The sequence below is a fragment of the Acomys russatus genome, chromosome 5 (assembly GCF_903995435.1).
Source record: "Acomys russatus chromosome 5, mAcoRus1.1, whole genome shotgun sequence".
In the NCBI taxonomy this organism is placed as follows: Eukaryota; Metazoa; Chordata; class Mammalia; order Rodentia; family Muridae; genus Acomys; species Acomys russatus.
Window position 1 is genome coordinate 23919470 of NC_067141.1, and position 19258 is coordinate 23938727.

General features: G+C 53.8%; 1 protein-coding gene across 1 annotated transcript in view; it reads right to left on the minus strand.

Annotated features, from left to right (window-relative positions):
• The window catches only part of Osbpl5 (oxysterol binding protein like 5), a 53612-nt gene that overhangs the window by 10716 nt on the left and 23638 nt on the right, over positions 1-19258 (minus strand). The window contains exons 2-13 of the mRNA XM_051145727.1: positions 16570-16726; positions 14473-14555; positions 9222-9302; positions 8987-9088; positions 8428-8631; positions 6983-7067; positions 4277-4448; positions 3792-3996; positions 2310-2494; positions 1846-1927; positions 897-995; positions 388-484 (exon numbers count right to left, since the gene is read on the minus strand). Of these exons, the coding sequence (XP_051001684.1) occupies positions 388-484; positions 897-995; positions 1846-1927; positions 2310-2494; positions 3792-3996; positions 4277-4448; positions 6983-7067; positions 8428-8631; positions 8987-9088; positions 9222-9302; positions 14473-14555; positions 16570-16705 (1531 nt within the window). The 5' untranslated portion in view covers positions 16706-16726. The remainder of the gene's footprint in view (positions 1-387; positions 485-896; positions 996-1845; positions 1928-2309; positions 2495-3791; positions 3997-4276; positions 4449-6982; positions 7068-8427; positions 8632-8986; positions 9089-9221; positions 9303-14472; positions 14556-16569; positions 16727-19258) is intronic.

The following is a 19258-nucleotide window of genomic DNA, read 5'->3' on the forward strand; positions in this document are numbered from 1 at the left end:
ATGTTCACTGCTGGGGATAGAACCCAGGGCCTCTGCATACTAGGTGTGCACTTTCCACTTTATCTGCAGCTAGGCCCCCTTTTAATCAGTACAAACAGTCACATGGCTATGAAGTCAAGCAGTTCTGTTGGAGAAGTCCTCCCCTACAGGCTTCCCCTTTGTTTCCTGGCTTCCCTACAGACGGCTGTTCTCAGCAGAGTTGGGGCCAGCCCCCCCCCCCCCCCGACCTCGCCATGGTCCCACCACTGGGGTTCTAGGCTCCACTGGCTCCTGTTTCTGTTTTCGTTTTTTCGAGGTGGATATCCACTGGCTTCTGGAGTGAAGTCCCCCCCCACTGTTGCAAGGACCAGGACTGCACCCCCCCACACCCCCCCAGAGCCCCCTCACCATAGAACCTAGACTTTGCCGTGATGCTGCCGCTCATGCAGAAGCCGTCTTTCTGGTTGCTGACATAGAAGGCGGACACAGGAGGATGGTGGGACACCTGTGTGGGAGGAAGTGGTTCTGGAGATGGCTTCAGAAACAACAGTCCCAGAAAGGACATTCATTCCTCTGGGTCCCAGGAGCGAGTAAGTATGAGGTAAGGGACACATTCCTAAAAGTACTGGGGTAGGGCCTGAATCCAAGTGTCTGGGAAGCTGTTCCAGTTTCTGAGTCATCAGAGGATGCCCCACCTCCACCTCCACACACTGGGAAGTCAGGCTCCTTTCTGTGGCAGGTGATTTCCTGCCACAGCCCTTCTTGGAGACTCCCCATGAATGGTGACTCGGTGCGGAGCCTGTCCCACGGCAGGGTGCAGGCCACTCAAAACCCCATCCTCAGTCCCACAAGCTCCCGCCCACCGCCCACCACACATGCTGAGCTGAAGGCCAAGCTGGGCAGTGGTGGGGTCTTGCCTGTTCTGCTATGTAGAAGGTGTGGCTGTTGGTCTGAGGGTGCAGCCAGCGGCAGCGAAAGGTCTCCCCCAGGATGGGGTTATAGGGTTTCTTGATGCCCTGTGGGAAGCACAGAGGCATGCTGGAGGGAGCAGGAGGAGAGAGCCACTTCTGGGGATCCGGTGCAGATGAGATGGTGTGGTGGTTGCTCCTGCCTCTAGAGGGGGTTCTGGCTCGCCGTTAGCACCCTTCTTTTGCTTTGGGGAGACTACTTTTTGCTCGTGACTTACAGTTGAAGGGCTGCCTCAGGATTTCCTATCTTCTACTCAGCTAAGAGGGTCCTCAAGACCCCAAGTAGATCTGATTGTCCCTGGACTGGGACACAGACCATGCAGAGCCGAGTCAAAGCTAAGCTTGGGGAGGTGCCAGGCTTCCAGGAGACCTTAATCTACCACAGTCTAGTGGATGACTCTGGTCTCTTCTCTCTGGGCCTTGGGCTTTTATCTATACAGTGAAAGGCAGAACCAGAACCAAACTCACTGATCTCTTCCTGCCTCTACCTCCTGAGTGCCAGCGTTATAGGTGTAAGCCACCACGTGTGAGTGTGTGTGTGTGTGTGTGTGTGTGTGTGTGTGTGTGTGTGTGTGTGTGTGTTCCATGACAAAAGGTGATAGATAACCCAGATCCCAAAAGTACCTTGAAGCTTGGGGTCAAATATTCCTTTCCTAACTGCACTGTGTATGGTGGCACCTGTCATACAGCCCAAGGCTGTTTCCTTGAAGACTGAGAAAGGGTTAAGGTGACGGGGACCAGCCCAGCCCTGGGAGCTGAGCTTGAGAAGTCCAGAGGATCTGGGGCCATGGTGGGGATGGCTGAGTCTCTTTCAGGCCATAGAGGAGACAGTTGGTCTCACTCGCGGTGGGCTGACAGTCCCGGCTGAGAACCGGCCCTTCCTGCAAGCCCCTCTCACCTTGGGCTTCTTGTAGAAGCCAGACAGGTACCACCGTAGCACAAGCTTGATGCGACGGTAGGGGTCCTCCTCTGCCACTGCCCTGCATTGGGGTGGAGAGCTCTGAATTCAGGTTTGAGTTCTGGGCTACCCTCCCCAGCACTCACCCCTTTCTCTAACCATCCCAACCTACACCCACTTGGCTGAAAAAGGCAGCCTCCTCCCAGATGACCAGGACACCCCGCTCCATCCTTCTAGGTAGGCCAGAAGTAGGCAAAGTGGGTTTGCCACATAGCTAAAAAGTGCTGAGGCCAACTCCACCCTGGGGCAGAGAGGGCTCTGCACGCCCCAGGCTGTTGGGGTGCCCTCACCTCTAGGAAGAGCCCTGGATGTGCATGCCTCCACTTCCCTCTTCCTTGCTCCACCCTACCCCCTCCCTCTGCAGTCCATAGGGGCTGTGGGGCCCCCTCCTGTTGCCGGTGCACCTGGAGAGCAGGTCCCCATGGTAGTAGTAATCTGAGAGCTTGCTGAGGAAGGAACGAGGCTCTAACACGAAGGTGGGCAGCACCACACGTGACAGGTCCATGCCGGGCCGCAGCTGTCGCAGCAGCACCCACATCAGGCTCTTGTTTTCCTCTGACACTGTCTCCACCTGGGACGTCTCATCCAGCTGCAGCAGAAGGGCATGGTCAGGCCTCATGAACTGGCCTGCCCAAGAGAGCTGAGGGACAGGGATCCAGGACAGCACACTTGGCCTTTGCTCATTGGATATGTGTCCACTCTGTGTGAATGGGTGTCACCGCCCATGCTCGGCTTGGGGGTGGGCCGGTTCCTCAGTAGAATGGGTGCTACCTCCTAGGCTTGGGAATGAGAGGGTTCCTTGGTGGAACTAGTGCCACTGTCCTTGTCCTTAGCGGGTCTGGGAACAAGCCCAGCTTTATTCCGGTGCCCTGGCTTTCCCTCTCACATGTACAAACTGTCATGGTGCCATCCACCACACGGCACACCCACAAGAACCTCCGCCGAGGCCAAATCCACGGGGCTGCCTGATCCAAAACCCTGAGCCAACCACCCCTCTTTTCTCTAGCAGTTCCAGTACAGGAATCTGGTTTCCTGGGTCCACTGTTTGTAGGTGTGCTAGGCAGCTTTCTGCTACTATAAGGCAGTCAAGTTAAAATAAGAAAAGGTTTGAGCTAATCTCGGCGATAAGGAGGCTGATAAGGATTGGTAATTGGAGCCAGGTTCAGCTAGCGTCAGTTCTCGGCCAATCGGGGCTACACAGGCCAGCCTCAGATGAAACAAAAGCTTTCTCTTCCACGTAGGAGGGTTTGGCGTAGGACTGGTGGGTTTCATTGATTTGGGCCTCTGGAGAGGCAGACTATCATGGAGGTAGAAGCACTTGGCAGCACAAGGGCTCATGGTCAAGACACAGACCTCTCTGAGGCCACGCCCCTGGGGCCACGCCCCCAGAGGCTCAACTTCCTCCCACTAGGCCCCACCTCCCTACGGTTCTACCACTGTCTAGCTATGACAAGCTGGGGACCAGGCAGTCCACACTTGGCCTTTGGAGGACACTCAACATGCAGACGACAACACAGGCGCCTGACTGGGGTGAGGTGCCCAAGATTGTCGGACAGTTTCCCAGGGGCAGGGTGGTGCTAGGTGTATACATGTCCCCAGTGTGTACAGGGATTTATCATCTGCCCAGGCAAAGCTGGGATCTTTCCTGAGCTGCCTGTCCTCTGGCCACAGTCCACCCCAGCCCAGGGAAACTGTTTGGGGATGAACCCTCACGCCACCCCTGCATCTCATGCTAGGTGGGCAGGGCAGAGTTGAGCAAGCATGCTTACTCAGAGATGTCCACTCACAGACAGCCGCTGGCCACACGCTGAGTGATGAGAGGGTGGAGATTTCAGCCCTAGCCCTGTTGTGCCCTGTTTCCACTCTCAGTTGACAGTGGCTCTCACCTCTCCCAGCTCCTCCTGGACCTGCTCCACATAGGTAGTTCCCCTCTGTGGCCCACCAGGGCTGTCCAGCGGGTCACTCCCACTCTCGTTGGTCTTGCGGCTGTGATCCTGGGTCTCGGCATCTGAGTCTTCAGCATTCTCTCGCTCTGACTTGTCTGAGAACGCATCATTCTCCAGGTGGTTCTCCAAGGCAGACCCGTTCAGCCTGGAGAGTGGAGGTGCCCATGGGCCCCCAATTCCAGGAGACACCCAGGAACTTGGACACCCACCTGGATACCTGGCCTCTTTCACTGCAGGGACGTCACATAGTGCCTTATACTGAGTGACCCACATTCATGCTATTGCTCTTGTTTTTATCAATAAGGACGTAAAGACTGGTATCCACAGGAGAGAACAAGTTGGTCACCCCAGTTGGTCCCTTTCCTGCTGCTTATGGGGACACCATGCAGACAACTTCCCCCGCCCCCGTCACCCAGCTCACTCACGGGAACAAGTCTTGGTCTGGGATGGTGGCTGAAGTGGGCAGCCCATAGAGAGAAGAGGGTGAGGCATCAGGTGAGGACCCCTGCTCCCCATCTCGGCCCTGCTTGCACGTGCTCAGTCGCAGCAGGCTGGAGCAGCGCAGGGCCAGCTCCAGAGCATCTAGCCAGCAGCGGCCTGGGGCGGGGTGGGGGGTGGCGGGGATGACACAAGAGTGAGTCTGGTGGGGCGGCCTCCCCTCTACTTCCCCACCAAGGAACCTTGCTCTATCTGTCTATTGTCCGAAGTAGCCTTTGGAAACCAATCTCCAACTTCTGGTTCCATTCTTCACTCCACCCTGCTAGGGTCTAGTTAAACATCTGCTTCCCCCACAGACCCCAGCTTTGCACACAGCTATTCCGGCAGGAGTGAATATATATATACTAAAGAGACAGGTGTATCCTTCTTTTTCCCATCAGACTATTAAAACAATGGATCCCAAGGCACTGGAACTGCCCCAGGGGTCTCATGCTGGGGAGCGAAAGGCAGAAGCTTGGGTCAGCTTATCTCCCAGAGACCTCACAGAGTCCTGAGAACTTGGCAGACCACCTCACAGGAGACACTGGAGCTGAGACCGTGATAGGTCAGTGACTGGCAGGACCACACCTTGACCAGGGCTGCTTAGCGATGCACTCCTCCTGCCTTCTGTTTAAGCCTGAGCCTCTCATGTCCAGACCCCCGAAAATAGGCCAGAGGGTCTTTGTTGCTCTTCACAATGTGTCCAAACTGAATAAATCTCCCTCCTCTGCTTTTCACTGTTACTTGTTTGATTATTGAGAATGGGTGGCTGAGTCCAGCTTGTTGGGGCTGCCAGGCCTTGGGCTCTGAGCCAACAGCACTGGGAACCTGTACACATATGTGTACGCCCTTGGGAATGACAGAGTGTCACGTCAGGGATCCTGTGTGACTGGGGGCAGAGGCTGGGCACGGGTCTTACACGGTAGTGAGGAACCACTGGCCAGGTACCTTCAAGAGGCAACAAAAGACAGCTTAGGGCTGTGGGAAAGCAGGGTGACAGGCAGGGCAGGACCTGTGCTTTGTCCCTGAGGTTCTGCTTTCTTCATGACAGTGGACATGTGTGCAGGGCTTGCATTAGACCAGCATTCTACCATTGTTCTCAGTGTGTGTGTGTGTGTGTGTGGTGATAGAGGGTGTTAGGAGCTATGGGGAGAGGAACCCATGCCGGCGACACCGATGTCCCACCATGATTACTAACAGCAGTGCTCCCATCCTCTCCATGTCTGAAGTCATCTATAAATGACACCACACAGTGTCTGAGGGACTCACGTGTGAGGGTGGTCCTGGCTTAAGGCAAGATGAAGGAAGCTTTCCCTAACTTAAAGCTACAGAGCCTTTTGTTGGAGAGCCCCTGGGGGCTACACTGGGAAGCTCAGGAGACCCACCTGGATGGCCCTCCTGCTACCCTGGAGCTGCCTTTCTGCTGAGGGTTGTCTGAGGTCCTGCTGGGCTCACTGTATGCTTGGTTTGAGCTAGTGCTCACCTGTGGCACTGGGTATTTGTAGGGAGAGTGAGGGGTCATGGGAGGTTATACAACTCAGGATGAGAGCTTGGGAGATCACTGTGGAATTGGACTTAGGGCCCAAGTGTTCATTTTGTGGCTTCTACAAAAGGTTTGGCATCCTGAGTTTTACAAGGCCTTTGAAACCTGTTTGAAAGCCTCTGCCTCCTTATAAGCATGGGGTTGCATGCCCATTCTTATAGGCATGGGGTTGCAGATAACAGTCTTTCTTGACTGTGGCCCCTGACAACCAGAGCTTCTGAGAAGACTTGTCATCTGGTTTCTTGCTCACTGGTCACAGACCCCGAAGGTGTACAGGTTTTGTGAGGGCATAGGTTGTCTGTTCACCCCCAAAGACCAGCAGGACAGAGTGGGTAAAGAATAATACAAAAACCATTCACGGCTGGGCGTGGTGGCGCACACCTTTAATCCCAGCACTTGGAAGGCAGAGGCAGGTGGATCACTGTGAGTTCGAGACCAGCCTGGTCTACAAAGCGAGTCCAGGATAGCTAAGGCTAACACAGAGAGACCCTGTCTCAAAAAACAAAAACAAACAAAAAAGCACATTCAAAATAGCATGGGAGTCTGGCTATAACAGTTGACCACCAGGGGGCACCACAGCACCAGCAGTTATGCTATCTGCAGTATTCCAAGCCTGGACAACTAGACCCTAGTTCTCACAGCCTTGGACCTCAGCAGGGGTGCTTGCCCTGAGACTCCCCTTAGCTAGAGGCTGTCACCTGAAGGGCTCCTAGTTATAGTGATGATAGGCTGTTGCTTTGAGTCTGTTACTAGTTCAGAGAATCTGGGACTGGGAAGCCCACATTAGTACCTGTAACCTATTCTTGCCAGATCACCTCTGGGTTGCCTGCGGCTTTGCTTCCCCATCTGTCAAAAATGAAGTAGTTGGTGGCACTCACAACTGTCACCTGATTGGCTCCATACAGCCCTGGGATTCCCATAGCACTGGTGTGACTGGCACAGCTAATACCATTTAATCTATGTGTAAACTGAGGCTCAGCTGAGAGAAGGATAACATTGCAGGCTCGGTCTCTGTCTTTGGGTAGCTGAGGGCCCCTGCCTTAGCTATGGCCCCCAAAAGGACTGATTTCAGGGGACCTGGGGAGGCAGAAACAGGGCAGATGGCACTCACCGTCTGATTCCGAGGCGGCTCTGAAGATCAGATAGCTGCTGGGGAGGGGCTGGGTGATGGAGCCCACACTCTCACCTTTGGGGCCCTGGAGAGGCAGAGAGCTGCAGGGTCGGGCATGGGCCAGGAAGGCTGAGGAAGGAGGGTGGGGCACCCCTATGCCCCTTCTGACCGATGCCTCTCTTTCAGCTCAGCTTCCTGACTGGTGGCCAGAGGCAGCAAAGGCAAACCCTGGACTCAACCCAGTTGAATTTGAATATCAGAGCGACAGCAAAGGGCTGTTTAGTGTAAGTAAATCTGTCTTGTACTTGGAATAGACGTGTTTTGCTTTGCTTTTGAGACAAGGTCTCACTGTGTGGCTGTGGATGGCCTGTAACTTGCTATGTAGATCAGGCGAGACCTTAAACTCATAGAGATCTGTCTGCCTCTGCCTCTGTTTCTGTAACGCTAGGATTAAAGGTGTGACCCTGCAGGCCAGGCTGGAATAAATTTATACAGTCAGAATTTTCATATAAAACAGTTTCATTTTTTCCTCCATTTTGGCTTTTCAGTTCTTGTTCTTATTGTTGCTTGTTTTGAGACAGGGCCAGCCTCACTCTGCAGTCTAGGCTGGCCTGGAATTCTGTAGCTGAAGATGGCTTTGAACCTCTGACCCTCCTCTCCCCACCTGAAGGGGGTTGTGCCTGTGCCAGGTCAGGCATGTTAACGTATTTTTGGGGTGTAATATTTTAAATCCACAATGGGTTTATTCATCTGTAATTCATAAAATGAGGGGAGTAGTAATTTTTAAACAAACAGAAGCTAGACAAGGTAGTTTAATACTTGTGATTTCAGCAGTTGAGAGGGTGAGGCAGGAGGATTGCCACAAATTCTGGGCTAGTCTGAGCCACAGAGTAAGTTTTGAAGTCAGTATGGGACACAGAGTAGGAGAAAACCTGTCTCAAAACAAAACAAAACAAAACAACAACAAAAACAACAACAAAAAACCCAAGCTGGCGAGGCAGTGCATTCCTTTAATCCCAGCACTCAGGAGGCAGAGAGAGGTGGATCTCTGAGTTTAAGGATAGCCTGGTCTACATATGTAGTAAGTTCCAGGCCTGTCAAAGCTACATATGAGACTTTCTCTCACTCTCATCCCCAAATCCAAACAAAACATAAATTTTGTCATTTCTCTGAAACCCAAATGTGACCAGGTTTTCCTTGGGGACCCATTCTTGTCCCAATCAGTCCTGACCGAGAAGTCTTGGTGATGAGGGATGAAGTCTGAGCCAGGATGGTCCCTTCCTCCATTCCAGACAGCATGAGGGGCCTAGCATGCACCATCCCTACCACCCCTACCCCTGTAGCCCATCCGGGACACCCACCCCTCAGGGGATCCCTCGCCAGGATTGTGTCCCAGGAGGAGCTCTCCCTGAATCCACCCCCAGGTGCCCTGTTGACTAGCTCACCTTTACAGCCCACACAGACTGGTCCAGCGGGTGGAAGAGCTTGAAGCAGAACCCGTCCTTCTTGGAGGGGCGCTCGATAAGCTCACAGCAGTGCAGCAGCACCGTGCCCACCCACTGGCCCACCTTCGGCGTCTTGTAGATGAGCAGCACGCCTGGCTTCAGCACACACCACAGCTTCGTCCAGCTCTTCAGGGTCCCTCGGATCTGCAGAGGACTTCATGGTCAGGGTCACCCAGGCAGGCTGCTCCCTGAGCCATGTACACAGCCCAGTGGGGGATGATGACCAGAGGCAGGGATTGGGGTGATGGATTCTTAGGGGCCTCAGAAGCTGGGAGGAATATCCCAGAGCTCCCTGGGGAGTGTGATCCTCACAGCGCCTTGACTTGGACACTGGCCTCCAGACCTATGAGGAGTCAGCTTCGGTGTAGAGTCATTTGTTACAGGAGTTGGGAGCCACTCAGACAACTCTGTAGTGACAAATACTTAAAAGACTTGTCTCCCAAGTGCCACAGATGTCCCAGCCTACAGGAGCCCCTGTGAGCAAGCGGCACCTGCCTACCTTCAGGCTGTCAGCCATGATGATCACACTGGGGTCAGTCAGGGCACTGAACAGCTGCTTCGTGGCCCGCTTCTTCTCCTGTCGGTAGCTCTCCTTCTGTGCCTGCGACCAGAGCAGAAGTGGGTCAGAGGGAGCATGGCCTGCCCCAGGTCGTCCCATGGCCAGCAAAGTACAAGGAAAGGAGGATGTAGCAGGTGTGGGTGTTCCCTCTGTCCTTGCCCTGGGCCAGGCCCACCTTGAGAGTGTCCTTCTTGGAGACTCTGGTCGTTGGGGAGGTACATTCCTTGTCAGATCCGTTGCATAGCCTGTACTCGGCCTGCAAGAGAGAGAGAGAGAGAGAACATGGTGTTTGGTGAGGGCGGTGTCAGGGCAGCAGAAAGCTGGGGTCCCCAGAATGAACAAAAATGGGAAAGTGGACTGGGCACCAGCATTCATCTCTGCCTCCTGGCTGTGGGTACAATAAGACCAACTGCCTCGGCTCCTGCAGCCGTGCCTTCCCCACCCCCACCACGATGGACTATGCTCTTGAGCTATGAGTCAAAATAAATTCTTCTCTCTGTAAGGTGCCTTTATCCGGCATTTTGTCTCAGCAATGAGAAAAGTAATATGGTGGGGTTTGCAAAAGAGCATTTTGATGGCAGCTAGGGCACGGTGGGGACAAGCTCCTAGACTGTCTCAGCTCCAAGAACACAATGCCACTTGTTGGCCCCCACCAGGGGCTCATCTCTGGGCAGAGCCAACAAGGAGACTGATAGGGATGCCCACTGGCTCTGGGGGCTATACGTCTGGAGGGTCAGTGTTGAGGCCTTGCTGGAGGCTACACATGGGAGCCAAAACCTGAGCTTGGGCCCACAGCTCACTTCCTGGACCCAGAATAGTAATCTATGCATCACAAAGCTAGAAGGAGACAGAGTCCTGCAGATGGAGAAAGTGAGGTTTGGGGTGTGGGGCCAGAGTATGGATGGCAAACTGTGCCCTGAACCCTGCATGCCACCCTGTTGGGGTGCCCCTGGGTCTCACAGGTGTGCTGTGCATGATCCTGGTGATGTCCTGTGCGCTGGGACTCACTGAGAGAGAGGTTGGCTCTGGGAACAAGGAAGTAACCCACCCCGTTTCAAACTATGCATGTTTGCCTCAGTGCCCTCCGAGGCCTCCGGTCTAAGGATGGCTGCCCCTCCCCAACTCTGTGACAGAGAGGGAAGACAGTAGCCCTAAAGAATTCAAGTGCTGTGTCCTTGAGAAGAGCTGGAAGGTGACCGCTTCTAATGGAGGGAGCTACCATTGTTCCAACCACAATGTAACAAGAGCCCACAATGGGGACAAGAAGTCAGAACTCAGTTATGGACAGAAGGCACAGCTGGGAACTCCAGCTGACTGCCTCAACTTCCCCAGGCCATTTCTGTGGATGCTGTGAGGCCAGCAGTCCCCTTGTTCACTTCCCAATCAGGCTACCCTAGTCACTTGTACTGGGTGCTGCAAACTCCTCATCTGATGGTATTTTGCTGCCCACTGCTTCTGTCTACTGGCTACCTACGTGTGTTCTTGTACTCCGGCTTGCTAAATGCTTAATGAACACATTCATTTAAAACCCAAAGTGTGCACCTTGGTCTACAAAGTGAGTCCAGGACAGCCAAGGATACACAGAGAAGCCCTGTCTCGAAAAACCAAACCAAACCAAACCAAACCAAAAAACCCAAAGTGTGGCTATCATCTGACATAGCCCATTCTCCTACACGGAACAAGCTGAAGTGTCTGGAAAAAAAAAGGTCAAATAATATTTTGTGATGTGAAAATTATATTGAGAGCTAGTTTTAATCGTCCGACTGGACAGTACACAGAATCGCCTGGGAAGGCGGTCTCAGTAAGGGTCTCTCTGGATCACAGGTTGGCCTGTGACTTTCTTAGTTGGGTCCACTGAGGTGGGAAGGCCCGCCCTGAATGCGGTTGGCACCATGTCATGGGCTGAATGGAAAGCAGAGTATGCTGAGCTTGAGGACTTGTAGTAGTCAGTTGCTCTCTGCCTTGACCGTTGGGCGACTAGTGCTTCAGGTTTACAGTGCCTCGACTTCCCCAAAGTGATAGATTGTGACCTAAGGAAGTAAGGATGACTGTGCTTGGCTCTGAGAGATGGATGGGGCCCAAACGTACAGGGAGGCTGTGAGGGTGTGTAGGGTTTTCTGTTGGTGGGTACATCTGTACTCATGTAATCACTGTTTAAACATTATTCATGTGTGTGTGTGTGTGTGTGTGTAGGTCAAAGATGTCTTGCAAGAATAGGTTCTCTCCTCCAGTGTGGGTTGCGGGGATCAAACTCAGCTGATCCTGGACTATGGTAAGTGCCTTACCCACCGAGCCATCTCACTGGCCTATACACGCATATTAAACAGAACAGCTCAGCTGGATGTGGTGTCACACACCTTTAATCTTAGCACTCAGAAGGCAAAGAGAGCCGGGCAGTGGTGGCACACGCCTTTAATCCCAGCACTCGGGAGGCAGAGGCAGGCGGATGGCTGTGAGTTCGAGGCCAGCCTGGTCTACAAAGCGAGTCCAGGACAGCCAAGGCTACACAGAGAAACCCTGTCTTGAAAAACAAAACAAAACAAAACAAAAACAAAAACAAAAACAAACAAACAAAAAAAAAGAAGGCAAAGAGACTGCTGAGCTCTCTGAGCTGGAGGCTAGCCTGGTCTACATAATGAATTCCAGGCCAGACAGGGCCACACAGTGAGACCCTGTCTCAAAGACAAACAAACCGATCGCAACAGCTCAGGCCACTAAGTATTATACGTTGTCCTGCAGAGAAGGGGAACAAATATTTCACAGCAAGGCTCAGAAGCTTACTTACCATGGTCATGTAGCAACTAAAGAGCCAAGCTGGGATTGAACCTGGTGCTCCCCCTTCAGAGCTCCACCCTCTTAAGCCACGTAAGAACATTCCAGATCACCAGAGGGAGTGCCAGGGGCCTCAGCTCAAAAGCAGTCTTTGAGCTGAGGATCAAGGACAATGTGGTGGCAGGGAGCAGGCCGCTAGGGACAGGGCCTGGGGGGGGGGGCACGGGGGGGAGGGAGGGAGCGACTCTGAAGACTGCTCCCCAGCCTGGCCTGCTCTTCCCTGTGGTTGGTACACATTTCTCTTCCTCAGTTCCAGAAGTCTGCCCAGGAGAAGGACAGCTCTGACCACACTGGTGGTGACATGCGCCCTTGACTTGCCCAGGGCTTGGACAGTCCCAGCCCGGCAGCCAGTTCTGTGGTCAGCTGTTTATCAGAGCACCCTTGCAGGAGGCCAATGCAGCCCCGGCTCAGACTAGCAGCTGGTGTTTGTCAAGAAATATGAAGAGATGGACGAATCAACCAATGGTTTAAATTAAAACACTATTTTGGTTGTGAGCCTGGCCTGTAATGACTGAGCCATGTCTCCAGCCCAGTTAAAACACTGTTTTACCGGAAGATATGGCTCAGTGGCTAACAGCCCTTTAAAGGACCCTGGGTTGATTTCTAGCATCTACATGGTGGCTAACAACCATCCGTAACTCCAGTTCCAGAGGATCTGACATCTTCTTCTAGGCTCTGCGGGCACCAGGCATGCAGGTGCTGCATACATATGCATGCAGGCAAAACAGCCACACACAAAATAAAAGGACTCTAACCACTACCCTGCCCCGCCCCCCCCCTCACAAAAAATCCCCACTATTTACAGCCCTGAGAATGACCTCTGCCACCCAGCTTTTCATCACACTGGGCTGAACCAGCTGTGCTTGTTTTAGGCCACAGAGGAAGAAGGAAGGCAAGCTGGGGTCCTGGGGTAGAGCAGCCATTGCATTCTGGGAGGCAAGGCCAAGGGCATTATGGGAAGCAGTCAGGTCAGTGTAGAGGCTGCTGATCACTGCTGAGAGTATTCCTCCTGAAGGCCATGTTTGGCATGCTGCCTACACACCAGAGTACCTCCGCACACACCTCAAGTCAATCTCGTGTCCTTATGTATACCAGGCCACACAGGAACACCTAGGAAATGGAAGGGTCCCCTAGAACTGGAGATTTTGAAATCTTCCTGGAGCTCTGAGGCCTTAAAAAATGTCTTAAAAGCTGGAATTGGATGCTCAGTGAATAAAGCAATTGACACGCAAGCATGGAGGCTAGAGTCTGGATACCCAGAAACAAGGCATGTAAAAGCAAGACAGACGTGTGGCCACCTGTAATCCCAGCAATTGGGGTAGAGTTGGGATTCTGGAGCAAGCTGGCTAGCAAGAGTAGCCAGAATTGGTGAGTTCTGGGTTCAGGGGGAGACAATCCCTAAAAAAAAAAAAAAAAAAAGGAGCGGAGAGCAATGGAGAAAGACACCTGCTATCAGCTTCAGGTCTCTTCAGGTGCACACACACCACACATACCATTCAAACTACACACACCAGACACATATACACATGTAATAAAATAAGATTAAACTGTACAGGGCTAGAGAGATGGCTCAGAGGTTAAGAGCACTGACTGCTCCTTCAGAGGTCCCGAGTTCAATTTCCAGTGGCCACGTGGTGGCTCACAACCATCTATAATATGATCTGATGTCCTCTTCTGGCCTGCAGTTGTACTGGCAGGCAGAGCACTGTATGCATAATAAATAAATAAATAAATAAATCTTTAAAAAGAAAAAGATTAAACTGTACTTTGGAACAACCTCCAGATGAGAGAAAGTATTTATAAACCACACATTTGAGAAAGGCCAAGGATTCAGAATATAGAAAAGACTGCTTACAACTCAACAGGAAAAAGACAGACAAGCCAATCGGGAGACAGGCGAAAGACTCGGCAGATATCCCACCCCACCAGCTGCCCCCAGGAAGATGCACATGATGCCATGCAGATCTGAGTCAACACGGAAACCCAGCCGTACTGAGATGCCAATCAGGAAGACTATAGTGAGAAACAAAATAAAAACCACCAGTGCTTGCTAGAGAGAACTGTGGGAGGGCCACCCATGGCCTGCTGGTGCTCACCAAGGGCACAGGACTTTGGCAGTTCTTCAAGCATTAAGCGCAGAATGTTTTAGAAGTCCATAGCTACCTTAGCATCTGTAAAGTCCGCAGAGGACTGTACCCGGACACACATGCACCCGGGTACCCAGGGCAACTGTTTACTACAGCTAAGAAATAGAAACCACCAGGAAGTGGCTGCAGAGGGAACCACACAGTGTGGAAGGGGGAATGCAGGCCTAATCGCTGAGGTTTCCCCTCAGCAGAGGGGCTTCCTTTCATGGGTACTTACTACTCCCCAAATAGTCCTGGCTGGCACACATCCCTTCTCGGGTTCCCCTGGGCTATACTAAGCACCTAATAAAACAAGAGAGACAGCTGGATGAACCCCACGCAGCAAGGACGCAGCCTGAGTGTTGAGGCTTTTCTGGGTGAGTACGGGGACTGCAGGCTCAGTCAGTTCCCCGCTGACCCTTGACCTAGGTTCCCCCGTCTCCCATCCTCCCACAGCCAGGCTCTTACCGGTGGCACCTTCGTGGCAGAGCCTGGGGTCAGGGGTTCTTCATCTCTGGGTGGGGATGGGCCGTTGGACTCCATGTCCCTCCCTGGAAGACAATGGGTAGGCAGGACTTCTCAGAGAGGCAAGAGTGCCCTGATGGCTGCCTGGGAAGGGCAGGAAGCCAGTAGAGTGGTGTGGCCCTGAGAAGTACATTGGGCTTCAATAAAGGGTCCCAGGGGTTCCAGGCCAGGCCCTCACAACCACAGAAAGGAAACCGGGGAGGAGCTTGCGGACAGGAGGGGAGGGCAGCTGGGCCAGCAGGGTGTGGCTTAGGCCCTTGCATGGCATCTAGGTTCAGAGAGGGACACTGCGTTCAAAATGCAGGACTCTGGTAGTCCCACAGTCTTGCCCCAGATTAGCTGAACAGGTGGGAGGGAGGCTTGCTACCTGGACTCCTGCCCTGTTTCCCTGTACTCTGCAGCTTGAAGGAGTGAGATGATGGTGGGTGGGGTGGCCCAAAGCCAGGCATGGGTGTGATCTGGCTACTGGGGGCTGCGTGGGGGGAAGTGGGCCTGAGGTTAATAACAGAGGCTGTGAGTCAGTGGTGGGGTGAAACTCTTCCTGGCTGAAGTCACAGGCTAGGCATGGGTATGAGTGGAAGAAATGGCTGGGAGGCTGGGGGCTCTGTAGACCACCTCCCAGGAGCTCTGGGAAGGGCGGAGCGGGAGCTGAGCACTGGGAATATTCTCTGCAGAAAAGTCAGGAAGGTGACCTGAGGAAGTAGGTCTACCCACAGGCCAGAAAGCAGCAGCACTGAGGTCACCTAACACCCCAGTGTGGTGACTGGCCCTCATGTGATTGGGCCTCAGGAGCTCCTACTCTCTGCCTGGACAGCCCCGTGACTCAGGCCTTGGTGACAGGGAGGCAGCTGTCCACTCTCAGAGGCCACATGTGGGAAGATGCATCCTGGGCCCGGGAGAGGCTGAGATCCAAAGCACCCAAGACGGCAGGGGCGTCACGTCAGTGCAGACAGGTCAGCAACCCTTATTCTCTTTGCTGCCACACATATCCTGTCCACACCCCTGCTCCTGGAACCTGTCAGCTCTTCCTTGAAGAGGGCCTGGCATTGTCCCTACACTGCCCAGTCAGTTAGTCCACAGCTCAAGCCTCCAGAAACTGCTCATGAACTGAGGCTCGCCCATGCCCCGTCTCCTTCTTGCCTCCTCACTGGGACCCAGTCCTCACCTCCTCTCCTACCCTCGCCTTGTTCCTACAGCACAAGTGAATGAGGGCTACAGGCTACTAGGCATCAACCTTGCTTGTATCCCAGTGACTGTCTAGAGAGCCCTCCCCATGGCCTCAGTTTCCCTCTCTGGTGGCTAAGATTATTAATGACCTGACTCCTAGCTCTCCCTCCTTGTTGACTTTGCACCTTCCCCCCACCCCCACCCCAGAGCTGGTGCCTCCTCCTCACTCTGTATCTAGCAGTGAGCCATGGGGGGTGGGGGTGGAGGGTAGGGAGAGAAGAGGGCAGAGGGGTGGGGCATGGCTGGAGTGCTGTAAAGTAGTACAATCCCACCTTCCACTCCTTAAGGATCCCTGGAAAGAAGGGGTAGGTCCTCTATCGCCAGCGGCCACTCACAGGGCAGAGAGGGCTCATCACAGACTCAGCTTTGGGTGGACAGGCCCGGAGGCCACGAAAATATTCTTTGTGGTAGGGCCCATATTCCAGGACCCAGAATTTTATCCGCAAGTAGCACAGAGGTAGCATGGACCAAACTGTTCCCTCCCAGGATTCAGGACTGCTTGGAAGTAGGACATAGGAATTGATGTTGTCTCCATTTTGTAAACAAGTAAATGGAGCCCCAGAAACTAGTCTTGCAGGCACCTAGCCAGGAGAGCAGGGCTGGGGCCAGGTGCCTGTCCCCACAGCCAGTGCTTGAGGTAACTTAGTCCCTCAGTAGCAAACCTGGCCCTTCTTTGCCCACTAAACCCATAGTCCCCTTTGTGTGGGAGTCACTCTCACTGGCTATAAAGGTATTGGAGGGGTGGGACACTAGCTAAGCTCTTATAGCTGCAGAGTCAGGAGGACCCCAGCTCCCCATAGCCAGCTCACCAACCTGGGGTTATGGGCCCCAGCTCATTTTCACAGCCCAGAAGCAGGTTCCGTGGGAGTTTCCGGGGGTCAGTCTTCTGTGGAGTAGAGGCCGGTGGACACAGTGAGAAGCGGCGCTGGAGAAAGGCCTCCTCCTTCATGGTGTGGGTGCTGGGGGGCTTCTGAAAGGAATAAAAGAGGGGGGCATGTGGTCAGGCATTATCTGAGGCCAGGGCGAGTGTTCCAGTATGTCCACAGAGAGGTCAAGATGGGGAGGGCAGACCAGGTGGCCCGAAAGTGTCAGGAAGCAAGCTAGCAGGTGGCTGGGGTGTCCCTGGGCCTGCTTGCTCCATTTTAGGACACATGAGATTGTTGGCCCTGCCTGAGTGTCTCTGGTCTTGTGTGGGTGCCTGGACTCGGAGTCCGGAGCAGTGAGAAGGTGCAGGTGTGCTCTCACAGATTCATACCAGCCCATGACATCACCTACCTGCTGGAAACAGCCCTGGGAAGAGGAGAGGCCACAGGGGGAGGGACCACAGCCAGCCACTGAGCCACTCACAATGCCTTCAGCAGGTCACGGGCCCTCACAGCCTCACCCTCAACAGGGCCTGTCAGCTGAGAACAGGTGATCAGCCACCTCCCAAGCCTTTCCCTGTTGACCAAGGGGAAGCCATCTTACCTCAGGTACTCTTAGAAATTAGAAAAATCATGAAGGCAGGCCCTGCTCTGGAGTTGCCTGGTAGGTGCTGGCAAGCAAAGATGCTTTGCCGGGCATCGTCTGTCTGCTTCCAAGGACAGGTTCTTCAAAAGTCCACTGACCAGCTCTTCCCCTTGCCCAGCTTTCTAGCTCTGTAGGTGGCCAGTGGCTTCCCAGAGAGCCAACCTTGGCCTCCTTTTTTCCATTGGCCTGATCCTAAATATACATAGTCTTTTCAGCTGGACTTGAGGACCAGGTGGGATTCAGGAATGGGCAGGTCCCTGGGGTATCGATGGTTTCGGGGGTTTCTGTCCACAGCCAAAGCCCATCTTTGTCCTCTGTGCACTTCGTGACTCAGCTAAGATTCTCAGATACCTGGGTTGTGCCAGACCCAGGGCAACTAAGGCAAGCTGGGGCCCTTAGGGACCTGCAGAGAGGGCAAGGGGCCATCCCTGGCAGCATGACAAGGGGCGTTGACATGGTTGGTCTGTCCCACCAGGACCATCGGTTTCTTTAAGGATTGAGTGACACAGGCTGGGGGCAGGGTTTACAGTTTACGCTCAGCTATCCCATCAGGCCATGCGCCCACCTGCAGGAAGTGTGGTCAGGGGAGGATGTGTGCAAATGTCTGGAAGGACTCATCAGAAAGTGCAGCCCATCATTCACTAGTGTCACACTACCCTGTCTTCTTCCCTTCACCGACCTGACCGTTCACTTACCCATCTGCCCGTCCACCCCCTCTCCCTCCAACCCTCTGTCACTCATCTACCTATCCATGTATCCATGCATCATTCCTCCATTCATCAATGTGTCCATGTACCATCCATCCACCCATCCATCCATCCCTCCACCCACCCATCCCTCCACCCACCCACCCACCCATCCATCCCTCCACCCACCCATCCACCCAGCCATGTATCCATCCACCCATCCCTCCACCCATCCCTCCCTCCCTCTACCCACCCATCCACCCAGCCATGTATCCATCCATCCACCCATCCATCTACTCATGCATCCATCCACCCATCCACCCATTCATGTATCCATCCACCCATCCATCCACCCCTCCACCCATTCCTCCCTCCCTCTACCCACCCATCCACCCATTCATGTATCCATCCATCCTCTCATCCACTTAGCTATCATCCATCCACCCTGTCACTCTTTCTTCTTCCCTCCTAAACCTTTCTGGTCACTCAGCTGACCAGCCCCGCGTCCCACTCCTTCTCATTCACCCCTGTACTCAGGCATGCAAGACGGGAGGGGCGGTGACTACCTTGCCAACATCAACAGACACCCCAAACTCCAGCCTCAAGGCAACTGAGGTGTACACCAGGAGCCAACAGCTCTCTACAGCTGAGACCCACAGGCCAGTGGGGGGTGCAGCAGCTTCCTTCAGCCTGCTCAGCAGGAGGCTTCAGCCTTGCAGTCCTCTGACTCCACCTACCCTGCTCTTTAGAGGTGCCTGCCATCTGAAGGCCACTGTAACACACTAGGTGCTGGGGGTGCATCTCACAGGCCAGCCAGGTCTCCTAATCCCAGGCCCTGACCGGCCTGTGCTGCTAGCCCTTGCTCTCAACTCCTTATACCTACAAGGTTCCAGCCACACTGGGCCTCTTCACCGTCCTGGCAAATGCTGAGCCCAAGCCTGCTGAAGGCCCTCTGTATGGCTCTGCTCTGCTCTCACCCTGTGTCCCCACCCCTACTGCGCAGGCTGGGTTTTGTCACATTCCACTCAGGAAGAGTGTCCTCTGGGTGACCACTCTTTGGCTGCAACTATGCGCATTCTCTGCATAGCAATGGAGGCTCCTAGAAACCCTCCCTGGCAGTTCTTCCCTCTTTGCTAAAACTCTTGGCAATGAGAGCCTGAGCTCACCCCTCTGAGCCTCAGGAGCGCAGCACTCACTCGGGAGGCAGAGATAAGTGGATCCTGTGGGGCTCACTGGCCGGCCATACAGCCAAATCTATAAAGTCCTAAGCTAGGGAGAGACCCTGTCTCAAAATAAGGTGGATGGCT